At 40.5% G+C, this 12085-nt stretch overlaps 1 protein-coding gene across 1 annotated transcript in view; it reads right to left on the reverse strand.

Annotated features, from left to right (window-relative positions):
* The window catches only part of LOC145356565 (dynein axonemal heavy chain 17-like), an 811195-nt gene that overhangs the window by 41838 nt on the left and 757272 nt on the right, over nucleotides 1–12085 (reverse strand). Inside the window, exon 73 of the mRNA XM_080209339.1 lies at nucleotides 4794–4921. Within this exon, the coding sequence (XP_080065465.1) occupies nucleotides 4794–4921 (128 nt within the window). The remainder of the gene's footprint in view (nucleotides 1–4793; nucleotides 4922–12085) is intronic.

Consider the following 12085-nt stretch of genomic DNA (forward strand, 5'->3'; position numbering starts at 1 on the left):
TTTAATCCACCTGCCATTAACTCATTGAGCAAGATTTTTCTGTGTCATTGCAGTGTGCATCACGGCTGTTTGGAATGGCGCATAGCTCACTGGCAGCAGGAATGTATGGTCCTACCATTGCCAATGGGGTTTCCCATTGAATGCACACCTCGCTGCAAGGAAACAGGCGGGGGTGTGCCATTGGTGGGATCATAAGATCTCGTTAGCGTGAATGGCAGCAAGATTTCAGCATCTGTTTTTAGCCAATACTCCAATATAATTTTATTTTCTGACTTTTTGCACACACTATTGATTCTTTTAAGTCATTCGATTTATCATGCACAATCACAATTTTTGCACCTTCAACAGGTTGTTCTGGAACCACCAGAGGTGGCAATGGCATCAATGGGCAAATTATGTACAACCTCCTGGTTGCACATGAGACCTGGGAAGGGTTTTGCTTTTTTTCCTTTAAAGGTACTTACCCATGAGGTTTTGAACTCATTATTCCAGCGGAGCAGGCAGAGAGGTGATTCTTGTGAGGAGAGCTGGGAGGTAAGAGTATTTGATTCTTAGCTTTTTCTTCGGAGTTTTTCCTGAGCAGGTGGAAGTAGTGAACTAGAAGTAGGCCGTAGAGAGACCTGGGAAGGTTTCTGTTTTGCCCAATTTTCGTCATTGTCTACAGGAATAGTGCCAGAAGATTGGAGGATAGCAAATGTTGTCCACTTGTTTAAGAAGAATAGAGACAACCCTGATAATTATAGACCAGTGAGCCTTACTTCTGTTGTGGGCAAAGGTTTGGAAAGGATTATAAGAGATAGGATTTATAATCATCTAGAAAGGAATAATTTGATTAGAGATAGTCAACAAGGTTTTGTGAAGGGTAGTTTGTGCCTCACAAGCCTTACTGAGTTCTTTGAGAAGGTGACCAAAGAGGTGGATGAGGATAAAGCAGTTGATGTGGTGCTTATGAATGTCAGTAAAACGTTTGACAAGGTTCCCCACGGTAAGCTATTGCAGAAGATACGGAGGCATGGGATCGAGGGTGATTTAGCGGTTTGAATCAGAAATTGGCTAGCTGTAAGAAGACAGAAGGTGGTGGTTGATGGGAAATGTTCATCTTGGAGTTCAGTTACTAGTGATGTACCGCAAGGATCTGTTTTGGGGCCACTGCTGTTTGTCAATTTATAAATGACCTGGATGAGGGCATAGAAGGATGGGTTAGTAAATTTGCAGATGACACTAAAGTTGGTGAAGTTGTGGACAGTGCAGAAGGATGTTGCAGGTTACAGAGGGACATAGATAAGCTGTAGACGTGGCAAATGGAGTTTAATGCGGAAAAGTATGAAGTGATTCACTCTGGAAGGAGTAACAGGAATAGAGTACTGGGCTAATGGTAGGATACTTGGTAGTGTGGATGAGCAGACAGATCAGTGTCCATGTGCATAGATCCCTGAAAGTTGGCACCCAGGTTGATAGGGTTGTTAAGAAGGCGTACGGTGTGTTAGCTTTTATTGGTAGAGGGATTGAGTTTTGGAGCCACGAGTCATGCTGCAGCTGTACAAAACTCTGGTGCAGCCACACTTGGAGTATTGCATATGGTTTTGGTTGCCACATTATAGGAAGGATGTGGAAGCATTGGAAAGGGTGCAGAGGAGATTTACCAGGCTCTTGTAAGGTTGAGGATGATGATCGAAAAAGAAAATAGGCAATCCAGCATGAAAATAATTAACTGGGAGAGAGCTGACATCAACTGGGTGACACCAGAGTCTGGTTAGACTTGAACCAGTGGTTGGTGGAAAAAACTGTAGCTGAATAATGGGCTACTTTCAAAACAGAAATGGTACAATCAAGGTACATTCTAAGGCCCAGTAAACAAATGCAGAACTCCCTGGAGAAAAAAGATAGAAATTAAGATAAGGAAGAAAAGTGTGCTCATGACAGGTGTCAGATGGAAAATACAGTTGAGACACAAGAAGAATACAGAAGATTCAGGGAGGAGGTAAAAATGCACATTAGGGAGGTAAAGAGGGATAATGAGAAAAGACTGACAGCATAAAATAGTCTTCTACATAAAATAGCAAAAGGGTGGTAAAAGAGGAGTAGGGCACAGAGGAGTAGGGCTTTGGGCATGGCTGAGATACCAAATGAATAATTTGCATATGTCTTTATCAAGGAGGTAAATGCTACTGAAGACATGATGACAATCAAGAAAATTCTGTCCCTAGAAGGGTTTAAAATTGATACGGAGGAAGTGTTGAATAGATTGTCAGTACTGAAAGTTGACAGGAGACCAGGACTGGATGAGATGCATCCAAGGATATTGAACAAGTGAAAATGGAAAGTGAAGGAGTTCTGGCCATAATCTTCCAGTCTTTTCTAGACTCAAGAGGTGCCAAAGGACTGGAGAATCACAAATGTTATACCCTTGTTTGAAATAGGTTCGAAGGAAATCATGTTTAACTAGCTTGGAGTTTTTGAGAAAGGGTTAGTGAGTCTAATGCTGTTGATGTGATGTACTTGGACTTGCAAAAGACATTTGATACAATGGCATGCCACAGATTTATGAGAAAATTTTTCACTCATGGAATAAAAGCGAGAGTAGCAATTTGGATACAAAATTACCAGAGTAACAGGAAACAGAGAGTAACGGTTCATAATTTTTCAAGTTGGAGGGAGCTGGTATTCCCAGGGGTTGGTATTGGGAGCCTTGCTTTTCCTGATATATACTAATGATCTAGAGCTTGGAGTGAAGGGAGCCATTTTAACGTCTGCGGGAATACTGTGAACTGTAAAGAGGACAGTGCAGAACTCCAAAAGGACATCGACTAGTTGGTGGAGCGGGCAGGTAGGAGGCAGATGAAGTTTGATGCAGAGAACTGTGAGGTGATGCATTTTGGCAGGAAGAAGTTGGAGAGACAATATAAAATAAGGGGTAAAAATCTAAAAGGGGCACTCAGAGTTCAGGAAATGTAAGTAGTTGTGAACAAGGGGCAACTTCATGAGATAATGTGCAAGGCATTATTGTATGAAGTGTACTATTGTAGTGTATTATAGTATTTGTCATATATTTTCTTTTAAGTCAATAAATACTCTTTATTAATAGATCACAACAAGACTGGACTATTTCTTCCTGGTTTGCATATCTTTTCTCACATTAATACACAATTGAAAATATGCACTGCTAAGAACCAGTATTCCAAGTTACCCTTCACGGTGTTTCGGATACCCTCTCATTTTCCAACATCAGATTCTTAACAGTAGGTTTAATTGAGACATTCAAGAGGGCATAAGATGATTACTTGAATAGAAACAACATTCAGAGTATGAGGAATAGGCAGGGAAATAGCACCAAGCCATAATGCTCATTTGGAGAATTGATACAGAACAGCCTCCTTATGCATAGTAACTTGTGAATAATTGCATTAGAAGCAGTACAGTGAAGGTTCACTCAATTCATTCCTGGAATGAGGGGCTTATCCTAGAAAGAAAGGTTGAACAGGTTGGGCTTATACCCATTGGGGTTTTAAACAATGAGATTTAGGAGGAGTAGACAGTCAATTGGATTTTGGACCACAACCAGATCAGCCACAATGTTAATGAATGATGTGGCAGGTTTGAAGGGTTGAATGGCCTACTCCTGTTACTAGGTCTATTTCCCTATATTCCTATGACTGATTCTACATGCCAAATTAATTAAAAGGGCCTTAAAAGGACAACACTTCTGGCAGGGTCTTGCATGTTACCATTCTACATTGCAAAGACTGGGTGTGGAGCTTCAAGTGCTTGGTTTTGTGCTCAACTTTTCAATGCCCCATGTTATCAGAATGGACAGGTTTTCTAATTTTATTCGTATAGGGGTTTAACAGACCAACTGACACTTTAGATGAAACTCTGCCATCAAAAATGGGCGTGGAAGAACTGAAACTAGTGATATTTGTTTTTAAGGGAGAGATTGATTAATTTTAAATGTGTTTTGTATTTCTTTCTGTATGTTCCATGCCTTAATTGGTTTTGTTGGTTGTTGGCACAATAGTTTTACATTTGAGTTTTTAATCTCTTTATATATCTTCATTATTTTTGTTTTTATTTTGCTTCAAGATGGATCTTTCACAGAGATGGGGACTAGTATGCATTAGGAAGTTTTGAACAAAAATTGAAAAGAAGAAGTATGGATTGTGAGATTTTGTGCTGAGTTTGCAATGATTCCTGGGGTGTCCTGACCACACCCATCAGTACTGCAGCATTTGCAGCTTAACATATTATAATTGCTTCTTGCTGTCTGATGCTAAATGATCTGCACAAAACAACCAGATCACAAGTGAATCTACCTGGAGAAATAAAAGCTAACACTGAATAAAACTTAATGCAATTACATTCTTCCAATCAAATCCAGGAAATATTTTCCACGTCAGCAAGTGGAAAGTGAATCTACTTGTGCCTATTTTGTGGGCATAAAGATTTCAACATTGGTGGCCACTTGCTGTAAGAAAACTTTCACATTAAGGAATCTACTTTATGTTTATTAATGAGGACTTAAAAGTGAATGATGCAAGGTATACTGTAATAAATATAGGCAGAGATTATATCATCTATTTGGTTTTATTTAATTGCTTGATTTATTTTTCTGTACAAAAGAATATTTCTAATGGCATGATTTATCCACATTCCAAATCAGCTGCTTCTGTGGAAGCGTAAACATTAATCAAGCATACATATATTTGAAGGCATATTTGAAAATATTTTTGATTTAGATTTGATTAGTAGCTGTTTTATAAGTGCATAACATTTAGACATCTAAATGTTTACAGTACCTGCAGAATAACCCAGTGTCCATTTTCAGCTGCTTCATCCAAAGCATGTTCTGCTACTATCTCCTGGCCCTGTCCTAGTGATACATTATGAAATTTGCCATTGTTAATGGTAAAGCCCAATTTCTTACCTGTTAGAAAAGCAAAAAAAACATATTATATTCCTCATTGTATATTATAAAACCTGAGCCTACAAACAGTCAGAGCAAAATACTACAACAATTATGGTTCATACAGGATTATATGATCATATACAGAAAGATTGTCGAGCAGTTAAAACTCTTCAATTTTATCCCATTTTCGAATTCCTTGGAGATAATAAGTTTTTATTTTTACTTGCTTTTCTAAATGGGTAGCAACAATCTTCCTCAGCTCATCAAGTGTTTTTTTTAAATCATATACACCTCGTTTAATGCACCAAAGCCTCATTCACTGACCCATTAGCAGCTCCTAGCACTTAAATCTCATGCAACCATCTAGATTCTCACCCTCACCCATCTAGTAATGCTGTCAGCCGTCAGCCTTATACCCACCACCCACTGCCCCCACATACTTTAAACTACTCAGCTATGGGCAGTCACATCACCCAAGCACAGTATTGCATAATTACAGATATTTTGTCTTCTCGTGGAAACATAGAAGGTTGGAGCAGGAGTAGGTCATTTGGTCCTTTGAGCTTGCTCTGCCATTTGTTATGATCATGGTTGATCCCCTTATTCAACACCATAGTCACACATTCTCCCCATAATCCTTGGCACCTTAAGAGTCCAGATATCTATTTCCTTCTTAAATATATATTCAGTGATTGCGCCTTCACTCTTCTTGGTAGAGAATTCCACAAGTTTACTACCCCTTAACAGAAGAGGTTTCTCCATATCGCAGTCCTAAATGGTCTAACCCATATTCTGAGATTTTGACTGCTTGTCTAGATGCCCCCTATCCAGATGCAACATCACCCTGCATCCTGCATGTCTAGTGTTGTCTGAATTTTATACATTTCAAATGCAATCCCTCTCATTCTTCCAAATTGCATTAATACAGGTCTAGTTGACCCAATCTCTCTCATATGACAATCCTGCCATTCAATCAGTTTGGTGAGCCTTATGCTTGGAAAATCCTTTGTTAGGTACGGAGACGAAAATTGCACACAACGCTCCAGGTTTGGTCTCACCAAGGCTCTGTATTGCTGCTGTACTTAAATCCTTTTGCAATGAAGGCCAACATACCATTTGCCACCTTAACTGCTTGTTTTCAGTGATTACTGTTCAAAGACACCAACAACCTTTTGTCAGCTCTGTCAGTCACATCACCCATTTTCCAATTTGCTACTATTTAAATAATACTCTGCCATCCTTATTTTCCTTACCAAAGTGAATAACTTCACACTTATCCACGTTGCACTGCATCTGCAATGTATTTGCACACTCAACTTGCCAATGTCACCTTGAAACCCCTCAACATCTTCCTCATCACTCACACTCCTGAAAAGCTTTGTGTTCCAACAAACTTGGGAATATTATATATGGTTGCCTCATCCAAATCATTGGTAGATATTATGAATACCTGGTGCTCAAGCACTGATCTTTGTGGTACCCCACGAGTCATTACCTGCCAGTCCAAATAAGATTCATTTATTCCTACTCACTGTTTCTTATTTACTAACCAATTCTCAATTCATGTCAATATATTACCTCCCCATCTTGTGTGCTTTAAATTTTGCACACAAATGTCTTATGTGGGACTTTATCAAAAGCTTTTTGAAAATCCAAATACACATCCACTGATTCACCCTGACCCAGTTCGTGAGATGCATCCTCAAAAAACTCCAGCAGGTTTGTCACACATGATTTTCCTTTCATATATCCACATTGACTTTGTCTAATCCCATTGATATTTTCTAAGTGTATTGTTATCCAACCGTTTATAATAGGTTCTAGCATTTTCTCTACTATAGATGTTAAGCTAACCAGTCTGTAATTCCTTGTTTTCTCCCTCTCCTCTTTTTAAATAGTGCAATCTCTCATCTAGGACTAGATGGTACATGAAAGAAAGGAGCAGTTTAGAAATGGTGGGCATACATGAGTCAGGATTTCCTGATCCTTACCAAAGATATGTCTCTCAGTATCGTACAGCTGTCAGCAAAGCCCAGCATTACTGAGAACATTGAGAATTCTATTCCTGTTTTATGCACATTCTCAATTCCCATCTCATCTGTTAGCTGGCAAGCTGTTGATGGTGTGACCAAGGATCTCTTTGCTCCTTCTCAACCAGCTCAGACAACTGGCACTGCATGTTGTTAATGATCGTTTGCCAAGTCCCCAAGTTGTTGGTGAAATCCAGCTATTTTGTTTAATGTAGACAAAGCTTGAGATTTAAGTCACTTGTTCAGTGCAGAAACCGACAAAATTCCATGGACTTTGAACAAACAAATAAGATAATTGCTAGATGATGCTGGAATCTATTATAAAGGATGTGATAAAACTTACAATATCTATCTTATATTCTAACATGTATGAGATATATGCGAATTAACTATAGCATCTTTACAGGGCAGAAAGAGGCTATTCAGCCCATTGTGTCTGCACTGATCATCCAAAGCAATATCTCACCCAGGACCACCCCCTCAGCCTATCCAGGTAACCCTGCACATTTACCATACCAATCCACCTAATCTGTATGTCTTTGGACTGTGTGAGGAAACCAGAGCACTCAAAGGAAATTCATACAGACATGGAGACAATGTACTCAAAGCTGGAATCGAACCCAGGTCCCTGGCACTGAAACATGGGAAATTAGAAGGGGGAGTAGGCCATTCGGCCCTTTAAACCTGCTCTGCCATTCATTTTGATCATGGCTGATCATCGAATTCAAATCCCTGATCCCTCCTTCCTCCCATGTCCCTTGATCTCCTTAGCCCCAGGAGCTATATCTAATTTCCTCTTGAAATCAGACAATGTTCTGGCCTCAACTACATTCTGTGATTGTGAATTCCACACATTCACCACCTTCCGGGTGAAGAAATTTCTCAAATGTCGCAAAAACCCAGTCTGCAGGTGCAGCAGGTGATCAAGAAGGCGAATGGAATGTTGGCCTTTATAGCGAGGGGGATAGAATATAAAAGTAGGGAGGTCTTGCTGCAACTATACAGGGTACTGGTGAGGCCGCAGCTGGAGTACTGTGTGCAGTTTTAGTCGCCGCACTTGCGGAAGGATATATTGGCCTTGGAGGGAGTGCAGAGAAGGTTCACTAGGCTGATACTGGAGATGAGGGGGTTAGCCTATGAAGAGAGGCTAAATAGACTGGGTCTGTACTTGTTGGAGTTTAGAAGGCTTGAGGGGGGATCTTACAGAGATGTATAAGATAATGAAAGGGATAGATAGGGTAGGGGTAGAGAGATTCTTCCTGCTTAGAAAGGATAGCAGGACAAGAGGGCACAGCCTCAAGATAAGAGGGGCGCAGTTTAGATCAGAGTTGAGGAGGAACTTCTCCACTCAAAGGGTGGTGAATCTCTGGAATTCTTTACCTGTTGAAGTGGTGGAGGCTATCTCACTGAATATATTTAAGTCACGGGTAGATGGGTTTCTGATAGACAGGGGAATTAAGGGTTATGGGGAGAAAGCGGGAAAGTGGAACTGATCCACTTCAGATCAGCCACGATCTTATTGAATGGCAGGGCAGGCTAGATGGCCTACTCCTGCTCCTATTGCTTGTGTTCTTAAATTTCTCCTCATCTCAGTTCTAAAAGGTTTACCCTTATGCTGAAACAATGACCCCTTGTTCTGGACTCCCCTACCCTGTTTAATCCTATTAGAATTTTAAAAGTTTCTATGAGATCCCCTCTCACTCTTCTAAACTCCAGTGAATATGATACTAACAGACTTAGTCTCTCCTTATATGACAGACCTGCCATCCCAGGAATCAGCATGGTAAACCTTCACTGTACTCCCTCTATAGCAAGGGCATCTTTCCTCAGATAAGGACACAAAAACAGCACACAATACTCCAAGTTTGGCCTCACCAATGCCCTATACTATTGCAGCAGAATCTCCAGAGAGACAGCAGTTCTAACCATCCCTCCCTGTCTACTGGGTACAACAGGAGTCCAGTCACAGAGACAATAATTCCAGGGATCAAACTTGATCCACTGCCCAAGCTTCATATTATGACACAATGTCATATAATGTATTTAATATGGGTATTTATTGTTGCACTGGTAATGATTCCTTGATAAGGTCTTGCAGCTTTTGCGTCCAAACATAAAATACTTCTTTGGTAGGCTTTAACTATGTACAGTTCCAAATATAGTATTGCCTGGAACTCTTTCATACAAAACCTGTGTGACTATTTCAGCAATCTTGTTCTGACACTTAATCTCAGTTTCTTTCTCTACCTATGAATTTCAATGTTTTTAACTCTCCAATTAATTTCTCATTGTCAAGCTTCCTTTTTCAAACCCTTACCCTCCTGATTCTTCACTGGATTGATTCTTATTTTCTGGTTGCTTTTCATGGAGTTTAGCTTATTCTTCATTGTCTCATCAAATTTTCCTTCTTCGTTTTGTCAATTTTTTGCAACTTTGTTTCAGGTTTGCTGTCAGTTGTTTCATCTTGCTTTAGTGTCTCCTCCAGAGCTTTAGTTTTTGCTGATTCATCTTTATGTTCAATAGTTCTTGGTTTCTTTCGAAGTTTTTAATTTTTGTACTTCTTCCAAGGTGAATCCATCATGCTATTACTGGACATATACATTCCACAAATAGAATCTTCACTTTTACTTGTCTTAACTTTGGCTTCACTGTTGGTCGAGTCTGTTTCTGAAGAAGTGTTAGCTTTTTGTCATTCTGCAATTCTCTCATTGTCCTTCATTTGATAATTCAATGTGTTTTGTTGCCCTCTTTCTGGGGTCATTCGTCATTTCTCTTCCTTTGGGATCTTTCATTGCCCTCCTTCAAGGGTGCTTCAGTGTCCTCTGAGTCTTATGTTGCCTTGTCTGAGATTTTGCATTGCCTCTTCCCTGAGGTCTTACATTGCTTACGAATCTTTTTTGAGAGTGGTCTTCTTTTTGGGATCCTCTGTAATTTCCCTGTCCACTGCCCTCTGATTCTTCTTGCGGTTTCTACATTAAATGTATTACTACTTTTGGTGCATTACCACTTTAACACTGTCAACTTCTTTTCAAAACTGTCAGCAGTTGCTGCTTCATTCTGTGCTTTTCTCGCATTTTTGAAGTTTTGGCAAGAAACCGGCAGGTCCTGCTTTCAATAATTTTTAAACTTCTCTTCCTATCTTCCAAACTTTGCCATTTTACTGATAGAAAACTCTCAACAGTCTCTGCAACTTGTCTTCTTTTAGCTGCCTGGAGAGTCTGTTTCTTTCCTTCTTCATTTGATATGCCTGTTCTTTTCTTTGTTAATTTCACCAGCAGATTCAGCACTGTCCTATCAGGGCCTAATTTTTATAACAAAAATTTTACCTTATTTTTCCCTTCCACCCCCTCTCGACTTCTTGCAAGCTCTGCTGTGCACAGGGGTCTGTCTTTTTTTTTAAAACCATGCTTCTCGGGCAGATCCTACAGTTCCTTGGATATTTTTTCCTTTAAATACTGCTTTCTGCCCTCCTTTCTTTTTTCTTTAAAAGCACTGTAGCACTCCGTCATTTTTTAAAAAACTTAGATTTCACTTTAAAAATTAAATTCACAGCTTTTGCTTCTGAGGGCTATTTTCCCTCCATTTTTTTCGACTTATTTCCAAACTTCTGACTGTACCAGCCAATCCATGCTCGTTCTGCATCCGTCCCTCAGTCTGGCATCACCTCAACATTTCACTGGGTTTATTTGCCCACAAACAGGCATTCTATTTTTGTTTCAGACTTCAATTAAAACCCGATACTCTCAGATTGGCTGTGTCATCGTGATACACCGTATCCTTGTCACCACTGACGCTTAAATGCCACCTGTACAACCTTCTGCAGGAGTTCACTTCCATTATCCTGACAGCAATTTACATCCCACCCCACATGGACATGAAGATCACACTAGACGAAATATACAACACTACAAATTGCCCTCAGACAAAACATCCTGAGGCCTTGTTCCTCATGGCTGGGGACTTCAATCAGTCCAAGTTCACAATCGTACTACCAAGGTACCACCAACACTTCTCCTGTTCCACCAGAAGCCCAAACATCCTAGACCACTGCTACACAAATATCAAACATGCCTATCGCTCTATCACCCACCCACACTTTAGCAAATCAGACCACAAGGCTGTGTTCCTGTTCCCAGCTTACAAGCAAAAATTGGAGCTGGCGAATCCATCAAATAAAGTTGTGCAATGTTGGTCTGAGAAATCAGATGATCTCCTATGGGACTGCTTGGAATCAGTGGACTGGTCAGTATTTAAAAGCTGTGCCTGAACAAGTACGCCACTACAGTAACTGACTTCATTAGTAAGTGTGTAAAGATTGTGTGCCAAAGAAGAAATCTGCGTGTTTCCCAACCGGAAACCATGAATGAACAGGGATATCCACTGCTAGCTGAAGTCTATGTCTGAGGCGTTCAAGTCAGGTGACCCTGACCTATACAAGAAATGATGTGGAGATGCCAGCATTGGACTGGGGTAAATACACTAAGAAGTCTCACAACACCAGGTAAAAGTCCAACAGGTTTATTTTGTAGCACAAGCCACTGGATTTCTGAGTGATGACCTTCATCAGGTGAGTGGGAGTTCTATCCACAAACTGGGCATATAAAGACACAAACTCAATTTACAAAATAATGCTTGGAGTGTGAGTCTTTACAGGTAATCAAGTCTTAAAGGTACAGACAATGTGCTTAATCCTGTCTCCACTCAAATTAAAGAGATGTGTATTATCTCCAGCCAGGACAGTTAGTGAGATTTTGCAAGCCCGGGCAAGTCGTGGGGGTTACAGATAGTGTGACATGAATCCAAGATCCCAGAAAGGATGTCCCGAGGCATGGTACACTGGGGAGACCATGCAGACATCACGACAATAGATGAATGAACACCACTTGACAATCACCAGGCAAGAATGTTCTCATCCTGTTGGGGAACACTTCAGCGGTCACGGGCATTCGGCCTTTGATCTTCAGGTAAGCGTTCACCAAGGCGGCCTTCACAACACAGAGTTACTGAGCAGAGACTGATAGCCAAGTTCCACACACGTGAGGCTGGCCTCAACCGGGATTTTGGGTTCATGTCACACTATCTTTTACAGATGTGCCATAGAAAGCATTCTTTCTGATCGCACCACAACTTGGTATGGCTTCTGCTCTGCCCA

This window comes from Carcharhinus amblyrhynchos, chromosome 21 (genome assembly GCF_965287045.1).
Source record: "Carcharhinus amblyrhynchos chromosome 21, sCarAmb.v2.hapA, whole genome shotgun sequence".
Classification (NCBI taxonomy): domain Eukaryota; kingdom Metazoa; phylum Chordata; class Chondrichthyes; order Carcharhiniformes; family Carcharhinidae; genus Carcharhinus; species Carcharhinus amblyrhynchos.